Source organism: Lepidochelys kempii, chromosome 5 (assembly GCF_965140265.1).
Source record: "Lepidochelys kempii isolate rLepKem1 chromosome 5, rLepKem1.hap2, whole genome shotgun sequence".
NCBI classification, from domain to species: domain Eukaryota; kingdom Metazoa; phylum Chordata; order Testudines; family Cheloniidae; genus Lepidochelys; species Lepidochelys kempii.
Window position 1 is genome coordinate 136,053,322 of NC_133260.1, and position 19,963 is coordinate 136,073,284.

The 19,963-nt window shown below is 49.6% G+C and overlaps 1 protein-coding gene across 3 annotated transcripts in view; it reads right to left on the reverse strand.

Moving 5' to 3' along the window:
- TMOD1 (tropomodulin 1) overlaps positions 1-19,963 on the reverse strand; it is a 73,835-nt gene that overhangs the window by 16,713 nt on the left and 37,159 nt on the right. For all 3 annotated transcript variants that reach the window (XM_073346053.1, XM_073346054.1, XM_073346056.1), the window contains exons 4-5: positions 15,537-15,656; positions 4,397-4,486 (exon numbers count right to left, since the gene is read on the reverse strand). In XM_073346053.1, coding sequence (XP_073202154.1) covers positions 4,397-4,486; positions 15,537-15,656 — 210 coding nt within the window. The remainder of the gene's footprint in view (positions 1-4,396; positions 4,487-15,536; positions 15,657-19,963) is intronic.

The following is a 19,963-nucleotide window of genomic DNA, read 5'->3' on the forward strand; positions in this document are numbered from 1 at the left end:
AATTAAACAATAAGAAGTCACCAGGACCAGGTGGCATTCACCCAAGATTTCTGAAGGAACTCAAAATGTGAAAATGTAGAACTACCAATTATGGTATGTAACCTATCATTTAAATCAGCTTCTGTACCAGATGACTGGAGGGTAGCTAATATGATGCCAATTTTTAAAAAAAGGCTCTAGAGGTGATCCTGGCAATTACAGGCTGGTAATCCTCACTTCAGTACCAGGAAAATTGGTTGAAACTACAGTAAAGAACAAAATTGCCAGATACATAGATGAACATGATTTGTTGGGAAAGAGTCAACATGGTTTTTGTAAAGGGAAATCATGCCTCACCAATCTACTAGAATTCTTTGAGGGGGTCAACAAGCTTGTGGACGAGGGGGATCCAGTGGATATAGTGTACCTAGATTTTCAGAACGCCTTTGACAAGATCCCCCACCAAAGGCTCTTAAGCAAAGGCTCTTAAGAGGAAAGGCCCTTTCATGAATCAGTAACTGGTTAAAAGATAGGAAACAAAGGGTGGGAATAAATGGTCAGTTTTCAGAATGGAGAGAGGTAAATACTGGTGTCCCCCAGGGGTCCGTACTGGGACCAGTCCAATTCAACATATTCATAAATGATCTGGGAAAAGGGGTAAAGAGTGAGGTGGCAAAATTTGCAGATGATACAAAACTATTCAAGATAGTTAAGTCACAAGCGGACTGTGAAGAGTTACAAAGGGATCTCACAAAACTGGATGACTGGGCAAAAATAGCAGATGAAATTCAATGTTGATAAATGCAAAGTAATGCACATTGGAAAACATAATTCCAACTATTCATATAAAATGATGGGATCTAAATTAGCTGTTACCACACAAGAAAGAGATCTTGGAGTCATTGTGGATAGTTCTCTGAAAACATCCATTCAATGTGCAGCGGCAGTCAAAAAAGTGAACAGAATGTTGGGAATCATTAAGAAGAGATAGATAATAAGACAGAAAATATCATATTGCCTCTATATGAATCCATGGAACGCCAACATCTTGAATACTGCGTGCAGATCTAGTTGCCTCATCTCAAAAAAGATATATTGGAATTGGAAAAGGTACAGAAAAGGGCAACAAAAGTTATCAGGGGTATGGAACAGCTTCCATATGAGGAGAGTTTAATAAGACTGGGACTTTTCAGCTTGGAAAAGAGACGATTAAGGGGGGTGGGGGATATGATTCAGGTCTATAAAATCATGACTGGTGTGGAGAAAGTAAATAAGGAAGTGTTATGTACTCCTTCTCAGAAGCTGGGAATGGGTGATAGAGGATGGATCACTCGATAATTGCCCTGTTCTGGTCCTTCCCTCTAAAGCACCTGGCATTGGCCACGGTTGGAAGACAGGACACTGGGTTAGATGGACCTTTGGTCTGAGCCAGTATGGCCCCCCATGAATTTCCCCCACCATGAATCACCACAGTCTGCAAGAGAGAGGGTTTGAAGTGAAGGACATCCAGAAACTGAGGGCCAGTGTCTAAATGGGGTACTCTCCAGGCAATGCTGGAGTTCCTCTGTGACAGGAGGCATGCTGGGAAAGTGTGCAGGGGAAATAGGTAACTTATTTGTCTGATACCAAAGCATAAGCCTGAGGTTGCAACTTTATGTTTATTTGGTTTAAAAACATACTGTCCGTGTTTGCTTTCCTTGCCGTTTCATCTCTGAGTCTGTGATTTCACTGTTAAATAAACTTTTTGTTTATTTTTACCCTGAACAGATCTCTGTCGTGCAAACCGTGCCAAAGTGAACTGAGAACTGAGAATGAACTGAGAACACTCCTTTGGGGTGAGGAACCAGAGGGGAAAAGTCCAAATGTCTGGTAGTTAAGAACTTGGGGTACACAGATTTGGGGATACTTGGCACCAGAAGGACAGTTGAGGTCACCCTGCAAGGCATGATTTGGCTGGTGGGAGCCAGGGTGGGACCGTATGCAAGTACGCTGGGGACTGGTGTCAAGGCTGAGCCAGAGCAGCCTAACATTAAAACACCGAAAGACACAAGGCAGAAGCTGAGACACCCCTTACTGGTCCTGGTGATCCTCAGAGATCACACTCAGCGCTTAAATTCACTGGAGCGGTGCAGAATGGTGCTCTGGTAAACGTTTTCAACCCCCCTGGAGTTCTTATAGCATGCTGGGGTGGGGGGCTCCAGGAAATACTATATGAGAACGTAAGCCGTGATCACACTGTACAAGTAAGTAACACCTCCTCCTTCTTCGAGCAGTTGTCTCTATGGGTGTTCCACTCCAGGTGATTCCCAAGCAGTGCCCACACTACGGGGGTGAAGCTGAGCTGACGGATCTAGTCAGTGGCGGAGCCAACAGGGGCAGCTGACATAAACAAAGGTGCCACCCGCTTGTACTCACCGGGTGGCGCTCCGGGTCCTCGGCGGCACTGAAGGCCCCCGCCGCCGCAACGCCGCCGAGGAGCTGGAGCGCGTGAAGACCCCTGCCGCCGAGGAGCCGGGGCGCCGCCGGGTGAGTAAAAATTTAAAAAGGCGCCGAGCGGCCACTCCCCACGCTCCCCCCACCCCCGGCTACGCTACTGGATCTAGTACTTAGTGAAGAGCCGCCACACCCAAGGCCGCATCGGCCCTGCAGGCGTGAAGAGCCGCACAGTCCACAGACTGTGTCCGTAATGGACAATCGTGGTGGGTTGTGCCCTTGTGGAATGGGCAGTCACCCTAGCCAGGGGCTGCACAGCTGAGAAACTTTGTAACGTGCTAAAATGCACTGTAAGACCCATTTTGATAATATTTGGGTGGAAATAGGGGCTCCCTTCATCCTCTTTGAAAGAGGGCAAAGAGCTTAGGAGACGCTCTGAAGGGCTTAATTCTCTTGAGGTAGAATGCAAGGGCTCGTCTCACATCTGGCGCATGAAAACTAGCTTCTTCCCTTGAAGCGTGAAGTCCGGGCTAGTCTGGAAACGTCCTGGTTTATGTGAAAGTCCGATGAGTCCTTGGGCAGGAAAGGAGGATGTGGACGGAGTCACCTTGTCCTGGTGAAAAAACGTGAAGGGTGGATCTGCCATAAGGGCTGCCCTGTTAAGAGTGCACAGACAGGCACCCACCTCCCATGGGGCACAGTGTCCCACAGTGACAACTTCTCTAAGAAGGAGTAATACTTTTCTGAGGAAATTCCCTGTAGGATTTTTAAATGCAGGTGGAAGGGAAATACGGTAAAAAGAGTAAGAATCTTCCTGTGTATTTTTCCTTTAAAAAATATTAACTGGGGTTGAGGGAGGATCTTCCTTTTATTTCTTTTTAACAATGGGGTCCCAGCTGCAACGTGAACATTGTTGGTAGCTGGCATGTGACAGGTCAGATGTCATCACAAAGGCCAATCAGAATGTTGCTACGGACAAAGCCATATTCTAATACATATTAGCATGTCACCAGTTTGTTCCTCAGTCAATGACATTTCTACAATTCATATATGGGGTCAGATCCTCAACTGCTATAAATCAGCATCTCTCCATTAAACTTCCGTGGCACCACACTGATTTACACCAGCGGAGGTTCTGACCCACTGGTTTCCCTGTAGTGGACCAGAGTACGTGGATACAGTAGAGTAAGGGTGGGGAAAGGGGGAAGCAATATGTACTGAGAGTCAAACAAGTCACAACCTGCATGCTTCAGCCATTTTAGGATTTGCTCTGACTGCATTCTGCTATTTTCTGCTGCCTGTCTGTTGGAAATGAGGTCTGGGGCCACCGTTCTCCCCCCATGCCAGTTACAGGCTCGGACTCCAAGCACAGAACTAAAGGTGTTCCACATTTTTCATGCCAAAAGTTCTTTCTCGGCCAAAAAAACCACAATTTCATTTTATCCACAGGAAAATATCTAAACAAACATTTTCGTTTTTTTTTTTTTTAAATGTCACTTTGTTTTTTTGGTTTAAAGAAAATGAAATTACATTTAACTGAAATTCCAAGTCAAAACAAACCTTTTGTTTTAAAACTTCCCATGGGAAAACTGAAATCTTCCAGCTGAAAACTTCCAAACCAAGGACTTGTCTGAAATTCCTTGTGAGAAAGATGTTGATTCTCGGACTAGCTCTAGAGAGAACATATCATCTCCTGTACGGTCACGGTCAGTCCCATGCTATTAGGTGAGCATCGGGGGGGCTATCGAGCAATGAAAGCCACATGCTTTCACCTTTGCCTATCCCAGATGCACCAGATCTCACACTTTTACAGTTCTGGCAATATAAGAGGGCCCTGTGTTGGTTCAGGCTTCTTAGGGGCATTTGACATAATGAGACAAATCAGGTTAGAAAATATTATTAAAAATAATTCACAGTCAATAGCCCACTAGCAGCTTTGAGTCTTTCAAGCAAATACTTCGGAACAGCTGTAAAACATACTTACTGTTCAGGCCTTCCTTGTTAACTATAGTGGTGCTCCCGAGTGCCTCGTAGTACTGCTGGTTACTCATCAATGTATGCATGCCAAGGATGGCTACATCAGAAAGAAAGGGAAAAAAAACCAAGTTATTGCAGCCCCTTATGCTGAGAAAAGATGGATTCTGGCAAAGCCTTGAGAGCACACAGCTTCCCAGAAGTGACCTAAAATGTGGGCCTCCACAGTAAGAAATTTGCTTTTGTGCGAATGTAGAAAAGCTAGAAAGATGGCACCCATGAGCCCGCAGTTTGAGTCCCACTGTGCTGAGTGACATCAGGTACCAACAGCACACTGAAGCTATGGCCATTTTCTCTCTACGAAAGGGTAGCACGATTTGTGCAGGGAAAGGTATATGCATTGCAGGCAGCAAGGGTCTGGGCTGTGCATTAATGCCAAAAGATACTAAATGGAGGCACAGATGTGGGAACAGTTTCCCAATAATCAAGCTGAATGGAGTGTCTAGGTTGGAGCCAAACAAAAAAAAAAAAAAAAAAAAAAAAAAGTGAGAGGAGGAATAAATATCACAAAACATAGAAACAGCCATGAGGAGTTACCAATCTCAAGCCTGATCCTGCAGTTTACCATGTGCCTTCCACCCGCCACTAGCCTGGGTGGGAGGGGCTCTCCACACTTGTTAAAGACAATAGCATCAACACTGTACCTGGCACACACAGCGGCAGAATGAGATGTTCTCATCCAGTAAACTACAGAACAGTGTATATATCCCAAGTGCTTTGGCAACAGGCACTCTGTTTATACCCAACACAAACTAAAGGCAGCTTTGACTTGAGCTTTGCACTCTTTAACAGGTCACAAAAACCTGAAAGCAGTGCCGGGGTCCATGGTGACTTGTTGAAGACAGAAACATGAGTACTGTAAACAGAATTAAAATGCTGCAAGAAGACAGCAGCCAAGTTTCAGATAATAAACGCATTTCAGTCTCTAATTTTCTAAAACAATACATACAGAGAGAGAGAGAGAAAGAGACTGGCCTACACTAAAAACTAAGTTAAGTCAACCCAGCTACGTTGCTCTGGGGTGTGAAAACCCATACCACTGAGCGAGGCAGTTAAGCTGACCTAACCCTGGCGTAAAACAGCGCTAAGCCAACGGAAGAACTCTTCCGTTGATCTAACTAGTGCCTCTCGTGGAGACAGATCACCTGCGGTGATGGCAGATCCCCACCCGTCGCCGCAGTGAGTGGCTACACTGACATGTTGCAACTGTGCCATGGTAGCGGCTGAAGTGTAGACCCAGCCTCAATCTATGTATGTTCCAGAACCTCAGCAGTCCAACGCCTACTAGAGTAAGCAGCACAGAGCCAACCGACCAAACATAACGTTTTAAAAAAGAAATCCTGCTGCCCTCAGAAAATTCATTTTGGAGAAAGCCCTGTAGCAATGAATTTTCCATTCTCCTGTGGTTCGATATAGAATGTCACATGCCTGTTTGTACACACAGGGATATGTGTGGGAACGTATGTTTATTACGGATGGGCAAACCATAAAATAAACTAAGAACAAAAATTCCTCTCAACTTCACACAGAACAGACCTTCAAGGTCCCAACAGCTGTTTTCTCTTAGTTTTTTCACAAATGGCTCTTCCCAGGTCTGGCTGGCACCAGAAGCAGAAATTGCCAGAGCTTCCCTGACCATGTGGTTTTTTGGCTGCAGAGTGCGGGGACTGTCGCGAGAAGGGTGGTTCTTGCTAGGGACCTACCTGGTGAAAACCTACTGGGACAAATAAATGCCAGTAATTGTAGGTCTGCTAACGTGGACCCATTTTTCAGGCAGGAGGAAAGCGCTGAAGAAACGCAAGAGCATAGGGTGGGATTTGCCATCAAGAACTCACTTCTGGGGAAGACTGAGCCACCTACAAATGGATCAGAGAGAATTCTGGCCCCACGCTTGTTCACCTCGGAGGGCCCAGTCAACCTTGAGAGTGAATTCGCCCCAACAAAGGACCAGTTCTACGACCAGTTGAACACCACCATCAGCAGGGTTCCGAAGCACGAATATGTTTCCCTGCTAGGGGACTTCAACGCAAGGGTGGGAGCTGATCATGAAGCATGGACCAACTGTCTTGGTCAACACGGAACTGATAAAAGAATGGAAATGGTCAGAGCCTGCTAAAAGTTTGTTCCTATTAAGACCTCTGTATAACAAACTCATTCTTCCAGACAAAGCCACAGCACAAAGGGTCTTGGAAACATCCCAGATCTGGCCATTGGAGCCAACTGGATCTTATCATCACAAGGGGTACCAGCCTTAACAGCGTCCTCATTACCCGCAGTTATCAAAGTGCTCACTGCAGCAAGGTCAGACTTAAACCAAAGACAATAAACAGATCTAAAGTCAAAGGGCGTCCTTGTATTAACATCGGTACCTTAGCACAGTGGTTTTCAAACGGTGGGTCACGACCCAGAACTGGGCTGTGGAATGGAAGGCGCTGGTCACAGCGGCTCTGGTCAGCACTGCCGACTGGGAAGTTAGAAGTCCCATCGGTGGTGCTGCCCGGCTAAGTCAGACACCGCGCTGTGCCCTGCAAGCGACCAGCAGCAGGTCTGGCTCCCGTGGGGGGGAAGGGGCACGAGGCTCTGCACGCTGCCCCCCAGCTGTGCCGCTGACTGGGCTGGAGGTAAGCCTGCACCCCAAGCCCGCGTCCCAATCCTCTGCCCCAGCCCTGAGCCTCCCCAAAACCAGAGCCCCTTCTGGCACCCCAAACCCCTCATCCCTGGCCCCACCCCAAAGCCTACACACCCAGCCCAGACCCCAGTCCCCTCCTGCACCCCAATCTCCTGCCCCAGCCCTGAGGCCCTCCCACACCCCGAACCCCTCATCCCCACCTCTGTTGGGCTGCCCATTTTCTTCAACTGGGTTGCCAGAAAAGAAGTTTAAAAACCGCTGCCTTAGCGGACCAAGAAAAGTCACAGCAGTTACCAGAACATATGACAGTAAGTCCTGGACTCAGTGATGGAGCCACAAGCATCCACCTGAAGCGGGAGCAACTGAAGAACACAATCTACGACACAGCTCTGTCAGTCTTTGGGAAGAAGGAAAGCAAGACGAACGACTGGTCTGATGCATATTCCAGTGAATTGATACCAGCCATAGAGGCCAAACACACAGCCCAAACCAACTACAAGAGAGGCCCCGTAGCGACGTGACGACTCCTGCTGGTCGTCTTGGGAATTAGCGCTCCAGCCCCCGGAGCGCCCGCTGCAGGCCGGTGTCCCGCTTGCCTCAGGCCCCCGTGTCCCTCCCGGACCCTGGTGCTCCTTACCTCAGGGTTCTGCCCTCTGCAGTACCCCCCGCAGTCCCTGGGTCTCCCCTCCTGGGGAACCCCCACCCTCTATCCCCATCTTGCCTCAGCGGCTACTGCCAGTCACCATCTAGCCCCCGCTCACTGGGGCAGACTGCAGTCTGTAAACCACTCATCATCGGCAAGGGGGGTTTGGACCTGCTGCCTTTGCCTAACCCTGGGCTGCACCGCTGCAAGGTGGCCTGCAGCCTGGGGGCTCTCCAGGCTGGAGCTTCCCAGCTCCTCTGGCCTTTCCCCAGCCCTGCTCCACTCCAGGTACCCTTTTCTCCCAGGCAGCCAGTCCTTCTCTCTCCAAAGCTAGAGAGAGTCCTCTTGAGCTCCTGGCTCATAGCCCTTTTATAGGGCCAGCTGTGGCCTGATTGGGGAGTGGCCCCAGCTGCGGCTGCTTCCCCAATCAGCCCAGCTTATTGGCTCCCTGGGGCAGCCCTTTCCCAGGGCAGTTTGAACCCCTTCAGGGCCGGAGCAGGGTGACCGCTCAAATAAAAACAAGCCCAAATAAAAACTTTTGTGTGTTGAGAGCAGCAAGAACCAAGGTAGAACAAACTGCTCAGTGGTGCTCCAATGACTATTGGCTGCACTTATGCAAAAGCATCCAAGTAGCAGCTGATTGCAAGCAGCATCAGAAATATGTATGATGGGATCAAGAAAGCCTTGGACCCAACTTCAAAGAAGACAGCCCTACTGAAATCAACAACATGGGAAACAATCAACAACCGCACCAAGCAGCTGGGTCGCTGGGTAGAACACGACTGTGAGCTTTACTCTTGTGAAAATATTGTTCCAGACGTAGCCATCAATGCCATCGAAAGCCTACCTGTAATGGACCAACAGTTGAGGAGCTCAGCCTTGCCATAGATGGCCCTGGAAAAGACTGCATGCTGTCAGAGGTCATCAAATGTGGAAACCCGTCCTGTTGCAACAGCTCCATGAGCTGCTCTGCCTGTGCTGGAAAGAAGGCGAAGTACCACAAGAAATGAGAGACACCAACATCACCATCAACATCTCTCTAAAAACAAGGGTCACTGGAGCAACTGTAACAACTATCGTGGCATTTCCCTTCTTAGTACTATGGGACAAGCCTTTGCCCGAGCTGGCCTGAACAGCATTCAGACCCTTGCAGACAGCAGGACCGGCTCTACGCACCAGCAAACCAAGCATGTGCTTGGGGCGGCATAATTCCAGGGGGGGGCATTCCGGGTGGGGTGGGGTTTTTGGTTTTTTTTTGCTTCGGCAGTTGCGCTCTCGGAGGTTTTTTTTGTTTTTTGCTTGGGGAGGCAAAAAACCTAGAGCCGGCCCTGGCAGAGAAATCTGTGCTGAATCACAGTGCGGCTTCAGAGCTGAAAGGTCTACTCTTGACATGATCTTCTCGCTGAGACAACTACAAGAGAAATGCAGAGAACAAAAGAAGCCTCTCTCCATAGCCTTCACCAATCTCACAAAGGCTTTTGACCCTATCAGTAGAAGTGGACTATTCACACTTCTAGAAAAGATTGGATGTTCCCCCAAGCTCTTAAGCATGATTTGATCCTTCCATGAAAACATGTACAGCACAGTCCAATATGGCGGCTCAGTCTCTGAGGCTTTCCAGATTCGTAGCGGAGTTAAGCAAGGCCGTGCCCCAAGTCTGTTTGGGATCTTCTCCTCCCTGCTACTAAAACAAGCTTTTAGTTCCTCAACAGAGGGAATCTACTTGCACACAAGAGCTGATGAAAAGCTGTTCAATCTTGCAAGACTCAGATCTAAAACCAAGACTTGGGAGGCCCTCATCCAACACCTTCTCTTTGCTGACGATGCAACAGTGGCAACCCACACAGAAGCCCATCTCCAAAACCTCATGGACAGTTTTTCCAACGCCTGCCAAGACTTCGGCCTTACTAGAAGCCTAAAAAAGACAAACCTAACATCCCAAGGAGTTGAGGAAGCACCCTCCATCAAGAACAACAACTAAGAACTTGAAGTGGTGAACAAGTTCACATACCTGGGGTCCACTATCACAGTCAACCTTGCATGTGAAACAGAATTCAACATACATATTGGAAAAGCTACCACAACAATGTCTAGACTGAACAAGAGGGTCTGGCAAAACAACAAACTGACAGAACACACAAAGATCTGCGTGTACTGTGCACGTGTTATCAGCACACTTTTGTACGGGAGCGAGACAGGGATCTGATACTCTCACCAGGAAAAGAGGCTCAACAGCTTTCATGTGCGTTGCCTTCGTCAAATCTTTGGAATCTCCTGGAGGGACAGAGTCACCAACACTGAGGTGCTCAAATGGGCCAGCAATACCCAGCATGCAAACACTCCTCCAACAGAGACGCCTCTGCTGGCTTGGGCATGTGTGCCAAAGGAATGATGGGCGCATCCCAAAGGACACCCTCAAACTGGCATCTGGAAAAAGACCCAAAGGACACCCAAAATTGCATTTCAAGGATATGTGCAAGCGAGGCCTCAAAGAAATGGACATGGATGTAGACACCTGGGAAGATCACACTCAGGACTGCAGCCTTTGGAAACAAGGGCTTAACAGGGATCTCCAGAGTTACGAGAGGAAGCAGTCCAGCTTAGCAGAGGAGAAAAGAGCTTGCAGAAGGCAGAGTCCAAAGGATTGAAATACCACTTTTAAATGTGACAGATGCGGCAGAGAGAGATTGTCTCTCTCGAGTGGGTCTCTTCAGCCATGGCTGTGGCTGCCATAAAACCAACCGAGTAAATTCTTTATCTCTCAGGGGCACATATCCATGGTTTCTTGAGAATGAAGACTGAGCACTAAAACTACTAAAAAAGTCAGTTAGTCTTTTTAATTCTTCATTTCTATTGTTAAGAAAAAATGGTCCCCCACAAACATTTATATTAATTATCTCACATATGATGGGTCACGGAGAACTTAAAATAGAGACTGAATTTACTGTCATCCACCACAAAGATCTAATAGGGCATCAAGCAGACGTGACCCTAATGTGCCATGGCATTCCCCAGGCCATGTAGTAGGTGGAATTGTTTTAACAGACAATCAACAAATAACTTCCACTGTTGCTTGCAGTGTCGTTGTAGCCGAGTTGATCCCTGGATATTAGCGAGACAAGGTGAGTGAGGTAACATCTTTTACTGAACCAACTTTTGTCGGGGAAAGAGCCAAGCTTTCGAGCTACACAGAGCTCTTCTTCAGGTCTGGGAAACATACACGGAGCATCACAGCTAAATGCCAGGTGGAATAGATTGTTTAGCATAAGTAGTTAGCACATATTCTACAGGACCGGTCAAGGTAGAGTGGCCTATTAACACCCCTGCAGCCATAGGACAAAAAAGGGGGGTTAATGGGCTACAGATTGTGGTAATAAACCATAAATCCAGCATCTTTATGAAGACCGTGATTTTAGTGTCCAGAGAGTTATGACTTTAAGCTCCCAGGCTTGTCCTTTGAAGGTGTTGGGCCGGTGTCCTTTGAGGACGAGGACTGAGACAGGTGTATGGCTGAGGTTAGCTAAAATAAGATGGGTTTCAGAGTAACAGCCGCGTTAGTCTGTATTCGCAAAAAGAAAAGGAGTAGTTGTGGCACCTTAGAGACTAACCCATTTATTAGAGCATGAGCTTTTGCGAGCTACAGCTCACTTCATCGGATGCACCGGCTGTTGCACACAGTGCCACCTAGTGGCTGAACATATCATACAGTTTAGCATTCCACTACAGGCAGCCTGCCTGGGCGCTTGATGCTTGTTTCCCGAGTCTCTAGCTCAGGGGTCGGCAGCCTTTCAGAAGTGGCGTGCCGAGTCTTCATTTATTCCCTCTAATTGAAGGTTTCGCGTGCCAGGCATACATTTAACGTTTTTAGAAGGTCTCTTTCTATAAGTCTACAATATATAACTAAACTATTGTTGTACGTAAAGTAAATAAGGTTTTTAAAATGTTTAAGAAGCTTCATTTAAAATTAAATTAAAATGCAGAGCCCCCAGGACCGGTGCTGAAAATCAGCTCATGTGCCACCTTTGGCAGGTGTGCCAGAGGTTGCCTACCCCTGCTCTAGCCAGATCTGGGCCATCCCTGGCACAATTTGGAGGAGCCTAGGGGCTGATTTACACTATGCCATCTGGTAATGGTCCCCAGGGAACCACCTGCCAGATGGGGTCAGCTGCAGCTCAGCACTCACTCTCCACCTGCAAGCAGGGCTGCAGAAGAGCTGTTGGGTGCGCACTGGGGACTTGTGGCTGGTCTCTGCTCCCTTTGTGCCGTCTGAGCAAAAACAAAGACTCTACTGCTGAGAAATTCCAAAAGAAATCCTGCAACCTGCTACCTCCAGCACACCTGTGCTCTTCAGCTAGAAGCACAGCAGCTACTGGCTATGATGCATGGTGAGAAGGGGGAAAGCAGGTCTTCCAGAAAGGCATCCAGCCATGATCTGAGGACCAAGAGATGGAGAATCCATCACTCCCCTGGGCATCATCCTCAGTGGTTGTCCCTTTGTTCAGGCTGACTTCAGACGAGGACGTTATACCCAAAACCAAGTCACTCACTTAATAGAAAAGGAGGACTTGTGGCACCTTAGAGACTAACCAATTTATTTGAGCATAAGCTTTCGTGAGCTACAGCTCACTTCATCGGATGCATTCAGTGGAAGTGAGCTGTAGCTCAGGAAAGCTCATGCTCAAATAAATGGGTTAGTCTCTAAGGTGCCACAAGTACTCCTTTTCTTTCTGCGAATAGACTAACACGGCTGCTCCTCTGAAACCTGTCACTTAACAGAAGACACTGAAGATGCCTTTGAGAAGAGCAAGAAAGCTGGTGCTGTTCTGGAGGCTCCGTCAGCTGCAGGTGATACCGTCTGGCATGTGGGGCTGACCACTAAGTTGTTGCAGACTGTTCCCTGTAAGCCCATGATGTGGTTTATCATGAAAATGATACCAAATCAGAGCTTCATCTTGCTAGCTGGAGCATAGGCGCTGACTCTGTGGGTGCTCTAGGGCTTGAGCACCCATGAAAAAAAATTAGCGGGTTCTTAGCACCCACTGGCAGCCAAGCTCCCCAGTTCCCCCAGTGCTTCCTGCCCGTCGGCGGCCCTGCCGATCAACTCCTCTCCCCCCCTCCCAGCGCCTCCTGAACGCTGCAGAAAAGCTGTGTGTGTGTGGGGGGGGGGTCAAGCACTCCCCGGGTAGAGAGGAAGTCGGCGCCTACGAACTGGAGACAAAGTCAGCTGGTTTAGGCAGCTCTGTAGCAGACTAGCTGCTCTCCTCTTCAACATACATACTTACGACCTACCCAGAAGTAAGGCCGATAAGTACATATGTGCAGATGACATCTGTCTTGCTGATGTGGGTGACGATGCACATGATAGCAAAGGGTCACTCAGCCAGGACATGAATGCTCTGGCCACATAATGTAAGTCTCCACTGACAAAGGTAAGTACGTCTAAGACAGGGGCCACAACCTTCCAGCTGAAGGATCCCGACCAATCAACCCCTGACAATCTGTGTTGAGGGTCATCCTCTCCCTTTCCAGACAGTTGTCATTTCCTTAGGAGCCAAGCTGGGCCACACTCTACCAAAGCGGCCCCTGGAACACGTGAAGGAAACGATCACCTCCAGCACTGCTGTGATACAGACGCGAGCAGGAACCTACTGGGGAGCAGAGGCAAATGTTTTACGAACCTCGGCCCTGGCAGGGGTATTTGCTCCCACGGAATAACGTGCAGCCTGCTGCACACTAGGCTGACAACGGTTCCAGTAGGTGCAAATGAGCAATATGCACTTCCCACAAGATCCACCCACCTCCAGAAGAAAACACCAACACCCGCAGTTGCTGCTGACTTGCCCTGAGTGACTTGGCAACATCCTTTTGTGGCCCTGGTTCATGCACGACCACTGCACTGCTGGTCTGGCGCCATCTCGGATGAACAGCCGCATGCCAGGGCTGACGGCTGCGTCCTCGTAGTGTCGCAGCAACTTTGGGCTAGAGAAACTGGCATGCCAATGAATTTCAGAAGCCCTTGCGTACATCCACATGTTTGCAACCTGGGACGCAGATCCTGGACTAGGCTTAATTGGCTGGTGACTGGAATGGCCAAAGTGGCTGCCACCATGCAGAAACTTGGGTTAGCCCCATCTGCCCAGTGTGACTATGGGGCAGCAATGAAAACGGTCAACGTGGTGGAGGAGAACTCAGAAGACTGGTGGGTGGGCTGTAACTCCTGACTACCCTGGATGATGCAGCCATTAGATGGCCAAACAAGTAGAGATCGACTTGCAATGCATATGAAAGGAGATCATCCTACTGTTACAAATTTGTGCCTATTTCTAATCTGAATTTGTCTTGCTTTAACTTTCAGCCATGGGTAATTGTCATGCCTTTCTCTGCTAAATGAAATAGCCCTTTAGTATCTGGTACACACACTGTAATAAAGCCACCTTTTGATCTTCTTGACATTCCCCAGCAAATCCTAGTTTGCTAGATAGAGGGTGTAGCAGGGTGGGCACCCGCTCCAGCCCTGAAGGGGTCAAAACAGCCCTGGGAAAGGGATGTTCCAGGGGAGCCAAAGGATAGGCTGATGGGGAAGGCAGTTACAGCAGGGGCCAAGCCCCAATCAGGCCACAGCTGGCCTTAGAAAAGGCTGTGAGCCAGGGGCTCAGGCAGTCTCTCTCTAGCTGTGGAGAGAGACGGGCCTGGCTGCTTGGGAGCTCACCAGGGTACCTAGAGTAAAGCAGGGCTGGGGAAAGGCCAGAGGAGCTGGGGGGCTCCAGGCTGGAAAACCCCCAGCCTGCAGGCCTTGCTGAAGGCCTAAAGCAGGTACTGGGGTTGCAGAGGGGCAGCCCAAGGTTAGGCAAAGGCAGCAGGTCCAAACCCTCCTTGCCCATGATGAGTGGTACAGACTGCAGTCTGCCCCAGTGTGCAGGGGCCAGATGAAGCCTGGCAGTAGCCGCTGAGGCAAGGTGGGGATAGAGGGTGGGGGTTCCCCAGGGCGGGGAGACCCAGGGACTGCGGGGGTACTGCAGAGGGCAGAACCCCGAGGGCAGGGACACCGGGGTCCGGGAGGGACACGGGGACCTGACGCAAGCGGGACACTGGCCTGCAGAGGGTGCTCCGGAGGCTGGAGCGCTAATTCCTAGGACGACCAGCAGGAGACGCCGCACCAGTGAGTCGCGACGTGCTACGGGGGGGCAACACTCCTACATTCGGATTCACCCTTTTCTGAAGCTAACATAGCAAAATTTGACTATCAGAAAGAATTGCAATGAAACAAAACCTTTCCAGCACACAGAAAGGGTCCCTTTAGAAACTGGCCCCCTCCCTTCTCCTGCTCTAATCCACCAACTCTCAGATAGGTTGCCCGAACAAACCAAACCCATAATGGACAAGAGTCAGACTAGGTTCCATGTGCTTCATTCAAAGGACACACTCGCATGGGATGAGCTTTCATGTGCAGAAGCTGTGAGTATTGACAATAAATGCAGAGACTCAGAAAGAGAAAGAAGAAAAAGCAGAAAATATTTCCTCTTTTTTTGAGTAGATACTTTAACACCCTCCCCACCCATAGATCAGTCTGGCCTCTGGTTTGGAAAAGACAGATAGGCAGACTTTATTCTATAATTCCTTTGTAGTCACTGAGTAAATCCTACCAAACCCTTTACCAGTGCAGGGTAGACTTTGTAACCAAATCTTAAGCAACAACATTAAAATAAAAAGCAGAAAGCAGCGTTTGTGAAGAAGGCAGTAACCTGTTTCACACCACAAACGAGGAGGAGTAACAACAGACAGGTCTGTAAGACCCTCCCAACTGGAACTGGATCTTACCAGCAATGTCGCAGAGTTCTGCATCAGATGCGTTAGCCAGGGCTTCCTCCAGCTCTGGTTCCAGTGTTACTCTTTCCAAAACAGGGTCGATTGGCTTCTGCTTGGGGACCCAGACTTTCCCTATAAATACAAAGTGATGTCAATGGCAGTCCAGCTGCTGGCTCCTGTTTAGCGATCACTGAGTCAGATTTACTTGGTGCACAGATTCACTTCCAAAGAATTCTCGGTGAAATTCCCTGCAGTGCAGAAGGACGTATACGGTGCTTAGTCCTGCTGCTGACCCTCTGCATGGAGTGCGTTCTGCCCTCTGACTAGCTTTACCTGGAGGATGAGTTATGGATCCTAGAGCAGTGAGCAAAGAAACCCTAACCAGAATTAGGAAGTCACAGGCAAGCAGAATGTAGCCCAGACTCCAGAGCTCTACAAATCTATCTCAGATTTATTCTAAATGGGCTCCTGCAACTCTCTGGGTCAGAAGTGACTTGCCTGACTTCTCAGGCCAGGGAATTTTATATATTTACTGGCCTCTGTATAACAACAGTACCTACAAACTGAACAACATTTATCAAAAACACACAGTGCCTGGAGCTCATACGTGTCCTGCCCTTCACAGAAATAGGCCTGGCTGAAGGCATTCAGCTAACCAGACCAGGACAGACCACAGCAAATGCACAATAGAAAAACAGAAAACAACATTTTGCCAAGAGCCTAGCAGCCTGATCTGGAGCTGGCTCAAGCTGTGATCTGAAGGGCAGTTGGGGGAGCAAGTTCCAGAGGCAGGTCCTGCCCTTCCACTGACCTTGGAAACATAGCACCACAGCATCTCTCCAAGAGACCTCCGCTCATGTGCAACCTAGGGAAGGAGAGGCCTCAAGTTCAAAAGGGCTTGGGTAACCCAGTAACCCAGTTCTCCCATGTTACTGTGAACCCCAGGCCAAGTTTGGGTTCACACACAGTCAGGGGATTGCAGGCTCACTGCGACCACTGACCATACCATGGAAAATATCACCGTGGTTTACATAGGAGTAAAGACAGGTCTTAACTGGAACTCTAAGCTCCCTCCCCAGGTTTCTGGAGTGGTGGTTGTTGATGGTTCAGACTAGAAAGCCCAGATCCAAACCAACCCCTGTGGTTCTGAGTTTGAGTTTTTCATATTCAATCTGGATTAGTTCCAAGGCAGGAGAAGTCTGGTGAGAAACACTGATCTCATGAGATTTCCACCACTTGGGACCAAAAATCTCAGAAAACCAATTCACAAGGACTTGGACTGTCTAATCCAAACCCAAAGCCTCCTCTAGACCTAATCTGGGTCTGAGCACTGTCTTTTCACCAACTATCTAGCTGGGAAACAGACAGGAAAGAGCAACCACACACATTCACAGGCACAGTTCTCTAAATAATTGTGGGAGAAAGGAGGGGAGAGAGGAGGGCGGAGGTAGTGACGGCAAATCAGGGGGCATGGGTAACAGTACTGCAGAGAGAGGGAGAGAAGCCACAGAATGTGGGAGCAGATGTGCACTGTCAGGGGAAATGGCACCAGGAGGGGCAAGTCTTACCCTGCAGATTAACAGGGCACCAGTGTACTCTAGAGTCTGGCGGTGCAGGGGATACCAAAGTCGTAGAGAGAGAGAAACTGGAGTCTGAGGAAGCGTCTGAGTGAAGACCGCAGAGATGAGGAAACACCTATGGACAACAGAGAGGCAGGGAAGGTGTGCAGACTGTCAGGAAAGACAGTGGTCCCAAAGAGGGGATGTGGGGGTAGGTACCCAGGGACAGTCTGCGCAGCAGGGAGCCTGAGCCCAGCTAGTGCAGAACACTAATCATTATGGGTCTATAGCAGCTGCCATCCAAAAATCTCAAAGCACTTTACAGACTTTCCTGAATGTCCCCTTGCCACATGTCTCCCTCTACCTCACCCAAGTGGCTGCAGAGCCTCAGAAAGTTGAGGTGACTTGCCCAGGGTCAGAGGCAGCCATAGGCTTTGCACCCTGGCAGGGTGGGAAGTCCAGCGCCGGTCCTGAGTCCTGGCGATAGAGATCATTCTTCTTCCTCGAGGCACTGGGGAAGCTTCCTGCCCAACTGCTTGGAGTCAGGAACCATTTTCCTGGACAAGCTCTAACCAGGCTGTAATAACTGTAGCCACAGGCCTGCCGGAGGGAGCTGACCACCAGCACAGCTGCCTTTCACCAGCTGATGGCAGGAAGACGGGGCAGGGAGAAAATGTTTGTTTGCTCTGATTTGCCATCTGATCAGAGAGCTCGACTAGAACAGAACCGTTCTCTGGGAAGCCAACTGAAATGGCCTCTCTCGCCACATAGGGGTAGACTTAGCCGATCAGGGACCCAGGAGAAATAAATGGGTCTTATCCTGTGTGGCCTTTTCTAACAACATTTGCTCAAACTCCAAATGCAGCATCAAATACGTGCAGCTTCCAAACACGTGCAGACACCTGGTGAGCAACACAGCTTGCACAGACTGTGAGCAAATCACTGCTGTTTGAAGCTGCAGGCTGAACTCGGTGGAAGGAAAAGCAGGAGCAAAGCAGCAGTGAGAGTGATGGGGAGTGCACAAGTCAGCAGAGCCAACTGGATTTCCTCTAGCACCCATCAGCACACAGGGCAGTGGCCGCACTGCAGGAGAGCCAGGCTGCGACAGAGTGACCTGTCACATGGGGCACTCCATTAAGCCATCCTCTCAGAGGCTGCTGGGCATGGGAGGGGTCTGGGCCTGGAGAAGCAGGCCCACAGCCCGGTTAGACTTGCTGGGGCCCAAGGCAGAAATTAAGCAGTGCCCCCCCCCCCAATGCCTCCCTAGAACCCGAAGCCTAAGCCTAAACCCCACCGCCTGGGGCTGAAACCTGAGCCGCCCGGCAAGGCTCGCCTCCCTCAACATTCCTCTGCACCCTCTAGGGGTAGGCAAAAATCCAGCAACCCGCCCCCCTCCACGAGGCAATCTCCAGCTTCCAACCAGAAGGCAACCACAGCCACGGACAGGACCTGGCGAAAGCCCCCAGACAGAGGGGGTTGAGAACATCGTCGGCTCCTCACTCTCCCGTGGCTCAAGCCCTCTCCCCCAGGCCCGGGCTGTGCGGCGGGGGCGGGCAGCTGCCCTGTTCTCAACAGTTCTGAGCTGTCGTCACTCAACCTGCGGTACCGAACACTGCAGCGGCCTTCGCTGGACACACAATCCTTCCCCGTCTCCGTGTATTGGGAGAATAATGCAAATCTTTACACCCACGTAAAAAACCCAGCAGATTAAATTATTTTTCTGGCAACTGGTAAAGCCACAAAAAAAACCAGGCCGATCAAATCCCGGCCAGGAGGGAACCCTATCTGGGGGCCCCACAGTTTGAACACCTCGGCTTTAGTGTGCTTTATTTCCATTTGTAGAGATGAAATTACTGTCATACTCGCATGACATTTACCCACAGTGACTCTGTAGCTATGATGTATCTTAGCTTTGTAGGGCCCCCTGTGGCGTGGTGGGGCAGCCCCAGCTCACTGCAAGGGAGGAGAGAGAACGACACGACAGTGCTCTGGAACAGTGGTCTCAACCTGAGGTCCACGGACTATATCTAAGGGGGCTGTGAAATAATTAGATTGAACAGCATTCAACTCTATTTATAGACAATAGATTTCCAAAGGGTCTGTGCCTCCATCTGAAATTTTCCAAGGGGTCTGCAAATGAAAAACAGTTGAAAACCCCTGCTCTGGAATCCTGAAGCCGTATGCAGGACAGAAAGGAGCTTGCCTAGAGCCGAACACCCATGGAGCAGGCCCTGTGTTTGGGGAGGGCAGGGCACCAGCTCAGGCTTTCCCCAGGAAACCAAGGACTTGCTGTAGAGGTCAGAAATCTCTGGGGAAAAGGAACGAGACACTTTCGGGTGTAGATGATAAACAGAGCACTGACCCCCTTGAAGAACTATTCCTGTGAATTCGCTGGCTTTGTTCTTTGTTTCCCCCTCTTGCTTGTTTCCCCCCCTGTGATGGTCAGGTCATCTTGGCTCACCAGGTGACAGCTTGGTGATATAGGCAGAGAGCGCTCTCCCATTGCAACCCTTGAGCTTCCTGCTGCCTCACGCACAGTCCCATGATGACCCCATGCTCCAGGCCCCCAACCACCCATTGCTCCAGGTCCCCTTAAATCCCCTGGAGGGCCAGTTGGTAGGGACTCCCCTTTCTGCATCTCAGTTTCCCCTCCCACCTTTGCTCCATTAGACTGCAAGCTCTTTGGGGCAGGAATAATCTCAGACTATGTCTGTACAGTGCTTAACTCAAGGGGGCCCTGATCATGGTGGGGATCTCTAGGTGCTACTGTAATGATGAACTCCCATGCCACGGGGGCAGGAAGAGGTGGGGTTGGGTGAGGGCTTGGGGGTAGGGGTGGTGTGGTGGCAGGACCTGGGGCAGAGCAGGGGTCGAGCACCC